The 14714-nt window shown below is 24.7% G+C and overlaps 9 protein-coding genes across 9 annotated transcripts; 5 read left to right on the top strand and 4 right to left on the bottom strand.

The window, feature by feature from the left end:
* Positions 1-559: 559 nt before the first annotated feature.
* Positions 560-1201, top strand: AAJ76_4400021997 (hypothetical protein; the record flags this gene model as incomplete). Its single annotated transcript, XM_024475653.1, has 1 exon — positions 560-1201. The coding sequence occupies one exon, from the start codon at positions 560-562 to the stop codon at positions 1199-1201; it is 642 nt and encodes a 213-aa protein (XP_024330551.1).
* A 2246-nt stretch (positions 1202-3447) lies between these two features.
* AAJ76_4400024885 (hypothetical protein) lies at positions 3448-3588 on the top strand (the record flags this gene model as incomplete). Its single annotated transcript, XM_024475654.1, has 1 exon — positions 3448-3588. One exon carries the CDS (start codon positions 3448-3450, stop codon positions 3586-3588), a length of 141 nt encoding a protein of 46 aa, XP_024330552.1.
* Positions 3589-5263: 1675 nt separating this feature from the next.
* On the top strand, positions 5264-5467 carry AAJ76_4400026701 (u6 snrna-associated sm-like protein; the record flags this gene model as incomplete). Its single annotated transcript, XM_024475655.1, has 1 exon — positions 5264-5467. The coding sequence occupies one exon, from the start codon at positions 5264-5266 to the stop codon at positions 5465-5467; it is 204 nt and encodes a 67-aa protein (XP_024330553.1).
* Positions 5468-5584: 117 nt separating this feature from the next.
* AAJ76_4400028317 (ribosomal protein l24e) lies at positions 5585-6880 on the bottom strand (the record flags this gene model as incomplete). The annotated part of the gene is made up of 1 exon (XM_024475656.1): positions 5585-6880. One exon carries the CDS (start codon positions 6878-6880, stop codon positions 5585-5587), a length of 1296 nt encoding a protein of 431 aa, XP_024330554.1.
* A 182-nt stretch (positions 6881-7062) lies between these two features.
* AAJ76_4400028500 (hypothetical protein) lies at positions 7063-7272 on the top strand (the record flags this gene model as incomplete). Its single annotated transcript, XM_024475657.1, has 1 exon — positions 7063-7272. The coding sequence occupies one exon, from the start codon at positions 7063-7065 to the stop codon at positions 7270-7272; it is 210 nt and encodes a 69-aa protein (XP_024330555.1).
* A 385-nt stretch (positions 7273-7657) lies between these two features.
* On the top strand, positions 7658-8800 carry AAJ76_4400029095 (ribosomal protein l24e; the record flags this gene model as incomplete). Its single annotated transcript, XM_024475658.1, has 1 exon — positions 7658-8800. The coding sequence occupies one exon, from the start codon at positions 7658-7660 to the stop codon at positions 8798-8800; it is 1143 nt and encodes a 380-aa protein (XP_024330556.1).
* Positions 8801-9300: 500 nt separating this feature from the next.
* AAJ76_4400031148 (40s ribosomal protein s8) lies at positions 9301-9711 on the bottom strand (the record flags this gene model as incomplete). Its single annotated transcript, XM_024475659.1, has 1 exon — positions 9301-9711. The coding sequence occupies one exon, from the start codon at positions 9709-9711 to the stop codon at positions 9301-9303; it is 411 nt and encodes a 136-aa protein (XP_024330557.1).
* A 629-nt stretch (positions 9712-10340) lies between these two features.
* AAJ76_4400033658 (hypothetical protein) lies at positions 10341-12221 on the bottom strand (the record flags this gene model as incomplete). Its single annotated transcript, XM_024475660.1, has 1 exon — positions 10341-12221. The coding sequence occupies one exon, from the start codon at positions 12219-12221 to the stop codon at positions 10341-10343; it is 1881 nt and encodes a 626-aa protein (XP_024330558.1).
* A 796-nt stretch (positions 12222-13017) lies between these two features.
* Positions 13018-14211, bottom strand: AAJ76_4400035648 (atp-dependent rna helicase uap56; the record flags this gene model as incomplete). Its single annotated transcript, XM_024475661.1, has 1 exon — positions 13018-14211. The coding sequence occupies one exon, from the start codon at positions 14209-14211 to the stop codon at positions 13018-13020; it is 1194 nt and encodes a 397-aa protein (XP_024330559.1).
* Between the last annotated feature and the right edge of the window lie 503 nt (positions 14212-14714).

Raw genomic sequence — 14714 nt, forward strand, 5'->3', positions numbered from 1 at the left:
AATGTATTATTTACTATTTTATGAAACGTTTGAGGAGGGAAATTTTAAGATTTTGACACATATCTTAAGACAAAAAATACGAACAATAAGATTAGACCAATATAGAACAAGATTTGATACAAATTTGTTTGCCACGCTTATCATTAAAAGTTTAGACACAAATTATAATTTTTAAGTTTGGATTGTGTTTTATTTTTTACAAGAATTTTTTTTAGGTGTCTTAAGATTTTGATGCGCACTATATTTATATCCTTTTAGGGTTAAAGCATATTAACTGTTTTAGGTTACAAAAAATTAAATTGTTTAAAAAAAAAACATTGAAATTAGATTTTAAGAAATTAAAACAATAAGAGGCTCTTTTTCAATTAAATATTTGTAAACTTAATATATGATTAAACAAACATTTGATAAAAATCATATCCTGTCTGCATTAAAACGATGGATTTCTTTAAATCATAGGTTTGTTTATTGTATTTACACTTTTTTGTTATTTTAATAATCTGCCATTTATTTTTTTTTACACCCTTCTTATTTTTAAATCAAAGTTCTAATTTTTAATATGGCTGTCGTAAATTTTCATATCATTTTTTGTATTTTATTTATAAGAAGCGGATTTATAGCAGACTACTATTACAATATTTTATCTTATATCGGAGTAGAAAGTGCTAATACACTGACGTTAATAAAGATAGATAAAGCTTACGATTTACACAAACAAGTGTTTAAAAGAAAACAACAACTTAATAAAGAGGATTTTACCGTTCTTTTAGAAGCCTTAGTACTTATGCTTAAAATATCTCCCCACGATTTTAAACTGATAATTTTTGATGAATATTTGGTAGATTTTACTAATAAAAGATCTATAAAGAGCGCTCAATCGATTTCTACTAAACGAAAAAAAAACTTTGAATTTTTACAAACAAACTTTTTTAGCAATTTTGAATTGTATTGCGACCCGCAAAAATGTAAACTGCTCCTTTTCATGACTCAAGATAATAAAGTTCAAATAGGTAACATTTTGTATTTGACCTATGAGACTCATATATTGCTGTATAAATATTTTTTAAAAGAATGTAAAAAATTTACTACAGATGAAAAATTTATAAATATGGAAAAAACATGTCTTGCTTTTTATGGTAACGATGTATCATACTTTCAAGTAATGTTTTGTTATTTAATAAATTTTATTATGACACAATAACATAAAGCAAATATTATTATAATTTGTAAAACATAGTTAATATCCAATAAAATTATTTTAAGACAATATTTAAAAATATTTTTTTCAACAAACAAGCAAATTTATAAAAGAATAAAGGTTTTACATAGTAATTCTTATAAGTACTTTCGATAATATTTTCTGTATTTATAAAAAAAATTTTTACTTCTTTAAACAATAGCTTTGTATGTATAAGTTTAAATATGAATAAAGATGTCGCTATTTTTTGCTTATAAGTTTTACATTAAATATTTAAAGCGTTAAAAATTAAATATTTTTTAATCATATTCCAAAATAAACACTACATGTCTTAAGATAGAATTTTTGTGTACTGTAAAAATAAAAAAAAGCAATAGCAAAAAAATGCTATTAACCCAAACAATTTTTAAATTTTTAGCAAATAAATAAAAAGTCTTATAATATCAAATATATTTTCCAAAATTATGATGTGCATAATCAAAATCTTTATAAAATATTTTGCACTAAAAATATATAAATTTTTACAGGTAGTAAATTTACTTAAGCTAAAAAATTGACTATTTTTAGCTATTTTTTAAAAATATTTCTTAATTCTAATAGTTTTTGTTAAAAGGAAGTAATTTTTCTATTGGTACGAATTATTAAGTATTTAATTTCACAAAAATCAAAATTATCATAGCAAAAGTTTCCATTGCAAGTCATATTTAAACTGTTAAAGATTGATTAAAGGATAAAAGGTTTTTTAATAATATCGACATACCTGCTAATTTTTTTATATTTTAATCCAACAATTCTAAAAAATCTTGTATTGATTTGTGTTCTGTATTTAAATAAATTGCTTTTATAGTAGCTTAAAGCTTAAAATATTACTTAGAGCAAAAATTCATTTGTGCTTTAAGTTATTAGGTAAATTAAATATTTCAAGTTTTTTTATACATTAAAGTATATTACTAATGTTCAATTTAGAAAATCTTCTAAAATCCACTTCAAAACATTTGTATTTGCAATAAAGTTTACGCTTGTTAGCTGTAAATTGACAAATCAAAATTTTTTACATAGTATGCTTTTATTTTTAGATTCTAAAGCATTTTTAACGTAATCAATCCAAATAAAAGAATAAATTTGATTTTTGGTTTTTTCTTTTATGTTCACTTGTTATCATTATTGTAAGCATTAAATGAAGATTTACTATTTTCTGATTTTTTAATCAAAGAATCAATAACATTGGATGGTGTATAAATACTACATTGTTCGGTTTATTCAAACAATTAGTTTTCCCGTGGTAAGATTGATGGTCTGATAAAATTAAAATGTTATTAAATTCCTGTAAAGAAGTGTCGTTTTCTGGATTAATTGATTATTCATGTAATAAATCATTTTGTTTTTTATGTAATAATATATAGGTACTATCATTCCAAAATGTATTCATGTAAGAATGTTCCGTTGTATTCCTTACGGTTGTTTAATTGCACAAAATTGTTTATCTCATTTTTAGTAAAATATTGATTACTTATGCTACTTTGTGGCATAAAATTGCCCTCAAAAGTCATTGAATACATTTTATCATTTCTAAATATTCTAAAAAATTAAAATCTAATATATGAGTTGAACAAAAAATTGTCAGCAACCAACATAACATTTAACGGCTAAAAAATTGAAAAAATACTAGTCAACAATTGAAATATCAATCAAAATTTATTTAATTTATATTATAAAATGGATTTAATTTGTCTCCGTAAACTTTGGAACTAAAAATATCTTAATTTTGGATATAAGTATGTATAACTATTTAAACTGCTTATTCTTCAGTAAGTATTTGCTTACTGATTAAGTTAACTTCTTTTTGCTTTTTGAACATTAATAAACCTTGAAAAAAGTATATTTTTAAATAAATGTAAAATTTAATTTAAATAAAAGATAAGTTTACACAACCTTTCAAGGCGAGATTTAAATATACTGTATTAGTCAAAGCTAATGTGCTTTCTTTTTTAAATGTCTAGTATGTCATTTTAGTAACTCTTTTTGTCTTAAATTTGAAAACTTACCCTCCTTGCCGTGAATTAATTCTACGGTGGCTAAATTACTATTGATTTTATTACTAAACACAACTTAAAAAAAATTCAACTAAGTTATGTTTTGTAAAATAATTAAAACTTTACTATAATGTTATTGTAAAAAAAATTGAAATTTTAAATTGTTAAAAAATAAGAGATAAAAACTAAAAAACTATTTTTTTTTAATATAGATGAATGATGATGATGGTATGTAGCACAATGTCTATTTCTAGGAATACAAAGTTAAAATATGTCTTTTATGTAAATAGTGTAAGTATAAAAAGACGTGTTTACAGATGCGGTTTTAATAAAATAAACATTATGATATCATTTTAATCATAACCCACACATTAAAACATAATAAAAAAAATGCTCAAAATAGGTTTTGTGGCCAAAATTGACATAAAAAAGTTGGACCTTAATTTCTACCTTAAAATTTTAATTTAATAGGTTTGAAACAAAAGAGCACAAGAAAATAGGTTAGAAAAATATAATAAAAAAATATCTATGGATCAATATGTAAAAGTGTTGCTGTGTTGGCAGGGTGCTATCCAGTACACAGATAATTCTCTATGACACTTTTTCCCTAATGCAAAAAGGTTCGTTTAGTGTTTAAATGTTGTTTATTTAATAATTGTTGTAAAAGTTTCTAATTTTATGAATTCAGGTAACCGAAAATCGTATGTACACTGGTACGTAGTTATTTTTTATTTTGCGATTATAATTTAGGGATTCCTTAAGTATTTTTATTAAAAATTTTTAAAATAATTTTTTATAAAAATAAGAAAAAAATCCATGTGGTAATTAATACCACAAAGAGGTTCACAAATTTGTATTTATCAGAAAAGAAAAAATTTTTTATATATAAATATCCGAATTATATTTGTTTTAAAAGAAAAAGATATCAAATCAAAAAACACACTTTTTTTACTTTTATTTTCTAAAAGTCATGTTTTTTTAAATAATATAACTGTGTTAGTAAAATCTAATACTAATCTTATGGCTTTTTATATTAAAAATTTTAACAAAATGTGTTTATAGGGATTAGTGACAAATTTTTCAAATCTAAATTACATAGGAAACGAACATGAAGTCATTCAAATTGATGATTAAAAAATCGTAAAGTGAAAATATAATAAATAACAAATTAATAGAAGATTTTACATTTTAGTTAGTGAAAAAGCAACTAAGAAGAGAATCATGATATTTTAGAAAGATGGCAGGCTTAAATTGACTTAAAAATTGCATTTAAGTATGCGAGTAGTACATAACTTTTTAATATATAGCGATTTTTGAAAAAGTAGTATTAATTTACAAGAATTTATGTAAAACACTCAACAGTTAATCAATCAAAACATTTTAAAGATCCAAATACAAGTGTTTAAACAATCACTGTAAGAAGACGGGGTCTGCTTTTAAAAATTATATAAATAATAGTGTAAAAATTAGAAAGCTTATGAAATCTAATTTAGCCAAATTTATGTTATTAAAAACTTATAAGGTTAATCCATTGTATAGCTGTTTGATCTTTTTTTAAACCTAGAAAATAAAATCTTTGTTGCTTTTTTAATCTTTTGAATTTCATTTTTTGGTGTAGAAAAATAAAAATTTTAGACCCACATTTTGGTCAATTTTGACTAACTTATACCTTTTATTTAAATTTTAATAACCATAAACTATTCGTAGAATATGAAGAATTTTAATGAATAATCCACTAAAATATAATTGTAATTAATTTGTTATACTAAAATTTTATCGAGCAGATAAATTGAACCTCGTTTATTGGGCTATTTTAATATTACAAATGGCCTAAATTTTTAAATAATATCTTAAGGTTATAAAAATAAGAATTGAAATAAAATAAATGTAATTTAATTTGAAAGAATCGTTAATTAATATTTAATAACAATGGAAGAATTTATTTACTTAACTACTTTTTTTTAAAACTTTTATAGTTTGTCTTAACAGTGTTAAACACATGTTTTACGCTTTTTTATTATTTACCCCCTAAATGTTACCTCCTTTAGAATATTTGACATTGTTTATTAAATCTAAAGTTACAGTTATAATGAAAGATGGGGAAATTTATAATGGTCTGCTAGAGGGTGTAGATAACCATATTAATATTATGATATCTGACTATAATGAAAATATGAATAACAAAATAATGTTCATAAGAGGAGAAAATATATGTTGTATAGGTGAGAAAATGTAATGTTAATATTGTATGATTATTTTTAATTCTTACTTAATTATAAAACTTAATGGCAATATTTTAATTCTTAAGCTTTACTAAATATCATTCATAAATCAATATAAGTATAAAAATATTTTATTTATCATTAACAAGATTTCTAAGAAACTCTTGTTTATCTATCTTCACAATTCCATCTATATTTATATTTGAAAGACTAATCTGTTTACCGTATACTACACATTTAGATATTTCAAATTTGTCTAACATTAAAATAAATGAATATTTTAACTGTCTCTCTCTTTTATAAAGATCTATCATGTTATACGCAAATTTAATATAAGAATTAATATTTAAAATATTTTTATATGATAATTTAAAAATAAGTAATTTATCAACCTTAGACACATAAGCTATTGAGTCTTTTATAGATTGTATACTATCATAAATATCATTTATCTTTTTATCATTAAAATAATCTGTAGGATTATTTAATAATAAATATGCTTCTGCACTTTGATTTTTAAATAAATATCTATTCATTAAAAAATAACAGTCTATTGATGTAATTTTATGTGTATGTCCTTTCTTTCTTATAAATATTTTACATGTATCTATAACACTACTAATATATTTCTTAGTAGTGTGATCTAAATTATTATATTTCTCTTTAGCTTTTACAATACTTATACCTTTTTTAGCTAAAAAGCTTTTAATTTTTATATCCTCTAAGTCTTTTCTCTTTTTATAAATAAGCTTGTATTTTGCTATAAAATACACGTCATGTTGTATACTTCTATACAAATTAGAATAATTTAATATTGGAAGTGATACATCATATTCTAGAAAGATACCATCTTTATCTTCTCGATCTAATTTTTTTATTTCTATACAAATAGTTGTGTACATTTCATTACAAGTAGTACAAATACTACTATTAGAATAATAATTATCTTCTTCACTGTCATCTTTAACTTCTTCTGATTTTTTGTACAAATAAATCTTATAGAAAGAAAATCCTACTATTAGGGCCCATAAAGACCCTTCATCAATAAAACTAGAATGTTTAAGTAACTTATACATATTGTATAAAATATCTAATCTATCGCTACAACAAAAGCAAACTTCCTCTCCAAAAAGTAAACGTTTTGTACTATTAATTAAATTTTCTATTTTCATAAAAGACAAGTTATTAAATGTGTTCTCTTTATCGTCCTCAATATCACTGGTTATATAATAAAATTCTGTATCTAAATCTAAAAGTGTATCTTCATTAACAAATACAATCTCATGCTTAATCATTTCCTTTTTAAGAATTGTGGTGAACATTTTAAGCGCACAGAGAGAAATAACATCACTTTGTACAAAAATACGGAGTAAAGATAATTTTTTTATGTGTCTGATAAACTTATAAGGGTCATTTGTGTGATACATAAACCCCTGGTTTTATTTACATTATTTTTAATATTTCCCGCCAAAAATATTTTTTCATTATTTATGCATTAACAAACAAATTTGTTTGTATTTTATTACAAAAAATATAAATTTAAATTTTTTGCATAAATTATATTCCCATGGCTAAACCAGTAGATAAGAAATAAAATAAATATAAAAAAATGAAAAATAAATATAAGGCGGTGATACAGTCATTATTAGAAGAAAGGGATAAATTAAATCTTAAGATTAAAGAAATGGAAATTTATTATTTGAGTAAAATAAAATGTTATAATGAGTTAATGAATGCTAAAATTTCAGATTTAAAAAATGATAATGAAGAAATTAATTTGAAATACTTGAGTGTATTGAAGGACATGTATTATAAATAATAGCATATTTATAAAAAATATGTAAATAGATTATTTATAAGTAACACTTTATAAAGTTCTATTTAGAAAAAATATGTAAATAGATTATTTATAAGTAACAATTATAGATAGAAAATTTATAGAATATAAATTACTAATAATGTTTATTTCTTTACACCAAAAAGATTACTAATAAAGTTTTTGTTAGACCAAAAACATAATAACGTTGTATTAATAAGATTTATCAGTACATCTAAATTAGATATCAGATAAATTTACTACAAACAGATTTTCATATTAAGATTATTTTTTTAATTAGGAGCATCCAATAAACTCCTTTTACAAAAGGATATCCTAAAAATATAAATTTTAGAATATAAAAAATAAATAAAAGAGGGGTTAGAAAATGGTAAGTGTATCTAACAGGGATTATAATTTACAGTTTAGAGAAGACAGTGATGAAAACTTATTTGAAAAAGGACACAATGAAAATGAAGCCAATTCATTGAAATTGAGTAAGTTTGTTGAGGAAGATTTCTATTCTCCCCACAGTACATTTGGATATAAAAATGAAGAAGATTTTAAATATCGCTTAACTGGAAATAAAAAGAAAAAAGATAAAAAAAGAAAAAGGAAAAATGATGAGAATAAAAGGATTAGTAATAGGAAAATAGTTAATTTACCTGCTTCTCAGCCATATACACGGTTTATTGATGGAGAGCATAGACTCTGTTTTAAATATAACACTAAAATCAGTGATGCAGTTTTAAGTTCCATGCCTAAGACAGATTTAGAAGATAATGAATTTTGTATTAGATTTGATATTGAAAATGTAGATATTAGTAAACTTAACGAGAAATTTAAAGCAGATAATTGTGTTTATCCTAGAGCAAATTTACCATACGAAATGTATGTAGGGAATAGATGGGAATATGAAACGGAATGTAATAGGCTTGCATGGGCATTTGTATCTTTAAATCCTGTATTACTTTATGGAAAGAAAGGACTTATTCAGAGAGCTGTAGATTCTTATAGAAATATTAATAAACAAAATAGGAATAGAAAGTTTACTAGTAGTGAAAGGTTTTCATCAGATTTTGACAAAAGAAAACACGCTTCTTTACCGCCTTCTTCTGTGACCATTAATTGGATCAGTAAAGGGATAAAGAAGAAGTGTAAAATATTTGTTAATGTTGACAATGTAAATTATGACAAAATTGACGAAGACTTTAAAAACAAGTACTCTGTTTTTATGGATGATTTCGATGAAAATTCATTTGGTCTCAGCAAGTATGAAAGTAAAAATAAAGATAACGAGTTAGCAATTAAAATAGCATTTTTAAATGTCGAAAATATGTCCTTTTGGAATGCTATCAAAGCCTTGGATAAAACTACGGTTTTAAAAAGGGCTATTGAAGCATACAAAGCTAAGAAGGATGAGTGTGTTAGTTCAGAAGATGACACAGATGCATCAGATTTGGTTAGTAAAGCTCATGAAGAGAATAGTGATGAAGTTGAAAACTTTTTACTTATGGGACATGATATATAATTTGTTTCAATTTATTAATTAAATTACTTTTATTTTTATAGCAAACGTAGTGCATTTTTTTTGATTTGTTAAATCTTTGGATTTGTATTTTAATAAATATTTCATTTGTGTACAACAACTTTCTGTATTTCTTTATTTAAATAAACAAGGGCAACCGACCTCTTTATTAAGAATACTTATTTCTTGTGTTTTTCGGCCACATTCTCCCTTCACAGGATTTATTTATGTCTAGACTCGGCGCCACGCTCCATTAGAAAAACTTTATTTTATAATGCTTCTGTATATAAACGATTAGTAATTAAAAATTGCTATATATTATAATTTATAAAATGCACTTTATGATAGTTACATATGTTATTCATTAGATTAACTAAACATTCTGCAACAGAACAATACTATTTACAACAAAAAAGACAAAAAATAACACAAAATTAGAAGCATTACTTACAATTGTTAATTAATATGCTAAACCTATCATTATCTAAAAGTAAATAATTTATTTAAACCTTATTCTTCTTAAATAAAGCAGTATAAAATTCTAACTGTCTCCCTTGTAATATTTCTCCCTCTGCCTTTCCTACCTGCCCAGGTCTACTTGTAATAACAGCATACAAGTATCCTTTCTCAAAACTCTCTTTAAGCTTAGGATCTTCAACATTCAGTGAAGATATTTCTTCACTAAAATTATCACTAGAAATCTTTACCACACTACTTTTTGTGATCGTGTTAGTACGAACGTAGTCATTATTCGTAGGATGATACATAACTTCAATAATCTTAGATGGTTTGACAGTGTCAGATGACTTCAATAAAAATGTTCCTTCACTAAGTCGTAAAGCCTTGTATTTTTTGTTACCACCACGTGCTCTTTTTTCTACCACTTTGGTATCACCAATCTTAGTTGCTGCCATTTGGCTGCCACTTCTGTTATTGCGCTTTTTTCTGTGTAATACAGATTTACCGCCAGATTTCTTTCTTTTGTGTTCTCCTCTGTGATTTATTCCTAAGATTATAATTTAAAATATTTCACTTACCCATTTGTGGGGTAAAAAAAATTAGAAATAAATTTTTAGTTAAATTTAAAAATTATGTGATTGATGTATGATAAAAAAATGTAAATATATACTTTTAAAATGTTTTAATATCAAAGATTAAATAACGGAAACAAAATTTAAATTTTTTTAAAAAATGGGCGATACCGGGATTTGAACCCGGGACCTCCTGCACCCTAAGCAGACATCATACCACTAGACTATATCACCTCGTTCTTGGCGAGGTTAGTTTACAGAAATAATTTTAAGCGTGTTGTATTACAAATATTATTTTGATAATTATTTAACTTTTATATTTACAATAAAAAATATTCAACTCTGGAATGATGGAAATAAAAAAATAAGTTTAACAAACGATATTATACATTAAAAATACAAGCACCGTTTTTATAATTAAAATAATACATATAAACTATTCATCACTTTTTTGTATTGTATAATGACAAAACTTATTCTTGTAAGACTTGTAAATAAATTTTTTATTTTTACTACCATTCACCTTCACTTGAAAAACTATCAACTTCAAATTTCTTAATATTTACACTTGATTTAGTATTATTTTGTATATTTTCCTTATAAACATCTAGAGGAAAGTTTATATCTTTAAACTCCACATTTGGAGACGGTAGTATTTTACTATTCGTGTTTAAATAAACTAACCTGTTTCCTATTACAGTTAGTGGATACTTTATATCTTTAAACAATAGATATGTTAATTTATTATATAAAGTATAAATATCATTATTAATTTTATAGTATAATTTATCGTTATAGCAAGTGGCCCACGTCACCTTACAAGGCAGAGTATATTCTTCTGTAGATGTAAACAATTCAATTACTGTTAATTTATCTGCAAATACAAAAATATATTTAGAACTGGTTAATATATAACTTATATTGGTTATATAAAAGTTAAATATTTCTTTACCATCACAGTCATATACTATTGTTAATCCATTGCTTATTAAAACGTAGTTATCTGTACACGCCACAACTGCGTCATTGTTACTTAGATCTTTTGTCCACTTATTTTTTCCGTAAAAAAAGGCAGTACTAGTATTACATAATAAGATATTTTTATTATAAAATGTTCCAATAGTACAGTCATTATAATCGCTAAGTTCTATATTCTGTTTAGATTTGTCATGAAAGATTAACTCGACTTTATTAAATTCTGGACCTTTTATAGACACTAAATATCCGATATCATTATAAAACAGTAGACTACAATCTTGTGAATCATTAATAGGAAATACACTGTTATGTACAATAGATATTTCTTCTTCTGAGCTACTACTGTCTATTACCTTCTTCTTACGAATCTTTATTCTTTTCTCTAAATTTTTATCATCAAATAAATTTTTAAGGTTAGTGGACACATTTGATCGCTTTTTTTCAGACCCTTTTAGTCGTTTTGTTTCAGACCCTTTTAGTCGTTTTATTTCGTCACTTTCATCAGAAATATATTCATCTTCATAGTAATCATCTTCATCTGTATAATATTCATCACCATTATAATTATATTCTTCATCCTCGTTAATTTTAACAATTTTTTCTTGTATTTTGTTTTCTTCAAATACTATATTAATCATCTCATCGTATACATCATCTAATACATTATTTACTATTTCTTTACTTTTATCATAAAATCCTATAAGTCTATTACGATCTTCGTCATATATAAAATCTATAAAACTTTTTTGTATTTCTTTAATTACCTGTTTATTATTAAAATCGTACACGATTATTCTATCATATGACATAACAAACAGTACGCCGCCGTTTCGAGAAAATGTGTATTTTTTTATGTAGCTGTCTAGTTGTAGATACGAACTTAATGAATTACGCGTCAGACAGTAAAGAATGCTTTTTTCGGCAATAAAAATATAAAATTTAAACACAAATAATGGTTCTACAAGATCATACACAACTAGTGAGGGGTAGCTTGTTACTTTACCACTTAAATCACTCACTAATATTTGTTCACCGTTACTAATAATATCTAGAATGGGAAGATTATGAGAATACGTTTTAAATACTGAAAGTTTGGATGATTTATATTTAAATTTAATAAGTGTTCCATCACTATATCCTGCATAAATAAAATCGTCAAGCGTGGCGAGCGCACACAATGCATTGTTTTTGGTAGATGAAGTGTGCAATTTAGTTGGTGTGTACGTTTTTAGGCAAAAATGTACTAAAGTTCCATCGTATTGTCCATACAATAGTATCGTGGGTGTAAAAAGAGCTATAGATTGTGGTGTAGGCTTTCTTATTGCGTGTTTTTCTTTTAGAGTAGGTAAATCTATTATCTGTAATTTTGTGTCCGTTAATTTTATTATAAGATTTTTTGTACTTAGAAGCTTCATAAAAAGGGCATTAAAATATTGAACAAACAGTAATTATTCTTTGATAATGTACATAATAAGTAGTTGTTTACAATAAATAATTAAAAATAATAATTTGTACGTATACTCCTTTTTGTTATATAAGATTTTTATAATTTGTAAGAATGAAAGCTTTTAAAAATCTAACAATACAAGAAAAACCAAGAAGAACAAAACAAGAGTATAAGAGAGAAGTATACAATATAATTAGAAAAAATAAAAAATATCAAAATGATTTACATTACGAATATTTTGTTGTAGAGTTATGTAAAGGATTACTGGAAAATGTAGATAGAGAAATAATTAACGAAGTTATAAAAGTTTTACAAAAAATGAAACAAAAATGTAAATATGAATCATCCAGTACAGAATCCTGACAATTTTGTCAGGAAGATTAGCTCAGTGGGAGAGCATCAGACTGAAGATCTGAGGGTCCCGGGTTCGAGTCCCGGATCTTCCATTTTAAAAAATGATTTTTTTTGTAAACAGTTATTTGTGGCAGAAAAATAAGTGCTTAAATTAATAAATAGATAAAATTTAATTGAAACAAAAAAGCTGAAGAATCTATGTACTTGAGTATAAAAAGAAGTAGCATTTGTAGGATGTATTAATAAAAATTAAGCATAAATGTGTGCTTGACATGTAATGTATTTTACATGTCAATATTTAAATAATTATAATAAAATAAACTCATTTTAATCTTAACAGTACTATTAAATAAATTTTCAATTAAAATTTATTTTAAAAACTAAAAACATAAAAAATAAATTAAAATACTTTATTCAATTTTACTTATCGCTATCTCAAACCTGCTTTGTATTTCATTTAACTTAATCCTATCTTCTTCATTACATATAAATGACACAGCTTGTCCTTCTGTCTCAAATCTACCTGCACGTCCCACTCTGTGTAGATATGTTTCCGGCGAATCAGGCATATCAAAATTAATTACAAAATTTACATCTTGTACATCTATCCCTCTAGACATCAAATCTGTAGTAACCATAATCCTATATTCGTATTTTTTAAAACTTAACAACCTTTCTTTTCTTTCATCAGATTTCAGTCCTGCATGTAAATCACCGGCCACTAGCCCTTTCTCTTTTAAAAAGTTGCATATTTTTGTAGGAAGAAGTTTAGCAGCAGTAAAAATCATTGCTTGATTATAAGTAGTAGAGTTAAGTACACTAACTAATTTGTTTAACTTATTACTCTGTTCCACTTCTACATACGACTGTTTTAATCCATAAAGTGTTAGTTTAGATTCATCGTCTACTCTAACGATAAAAGGATTATCTAAAAATCTAAGACATTCATCAGTGGTGTATTTATTCAAAGTGGCAGTAAACATTAATGTCTGTTTGTTGCGTGGCGTATTAATAAATACTTCTTGTGTATCACATCTCATATCAATATCACCTATCATTTTATCACATTCGTCCATAACAAAAAATTTAACGTGTTTTAAGTTAAGAGCCCTACGTTTAACAATTTCTGCTAATCTACCAGGTGTACCAATAAGAACAGAGGGTGAACATGTACCAAGTAATTTAATATCTTCTTCAATATCATTACCACCATAAACCGCACCTACAGACACATTATCCATCTTCTTACTAAATCTCAGATATTCTTGTTTTACCTGTTCAGCCATTTCTTTTGTGTGTACCATCACAATAATAACAGTTTCTTTATCAACTACTTTAAGCTGTTGCAAAGTAGATAGAACAAAAACCGCTGTCTTTCCTGTACCACTTTTGGCTTGACATAATAAATCTTGACCTAAAATAGCTTTAGGAATGGCCATTTGTTGAACTTCACTAGGGTGCTCAAAAGCAGCATCTTTTATTGATTCCATAAGTTCATCACGAAGTAAAAAATCTTTAAATTGCGCAGATGACTTAAGTTTAGTCTGCGACTTTTTAACTGTTTGTAAATCTTCACGGTAATCAATTAATTCGTCGTCGCTCATTGAAGAGGGGTAAAATAAAAAAAAATATAAGGATTAAATTAACAAGAAAAATCTTTTTAAAAACCTTGAATAAAAAAATAAATCCAAAACAAGCTATTAAAAAATGTTTCCTATTTTACAAAAAAATAAGGTTTTATAATTGGATGCAGTTTTCAGTTAGGTATGAAACTGTAAGTTTATACAGATAAGTTTAATACTTTTTGACAAATTACCAGTACAATTTGGTCTTTATAATTAATGATCTTTTAAAACATGTGCTATGTTGATAATTGGACAACACGGTTACAACAATATTACAAAAAAAAATTAAGTAGCTTCTCTCTACTCAAATAGATAATTAGAATTTACAAATTTTATATTTGTATTATCATATTTTTAAGAAATATTTTTAACATTTAAACGGTTATTAAAAAAATTTAAAGGAAAACAAATTAGTATATTGATATTTATTACTCAACTTTAAATTTTAACTTCTGCTTCATAAAACTTCTCGTAGCATTGTT

This window comes from Vairimorpha ceranae (assembly GCF_000988165.1).
Source record: "Vairimorpha ceranae strain PA08 1199 chromosome Unknown NODE_44, whole genome shotgun sequence".
Taxonomy (NCBI): Eukaryota; Fungi; Microsporidia; family Nosematidae; genus Vairimorpha; species Vairimorpha ceranae.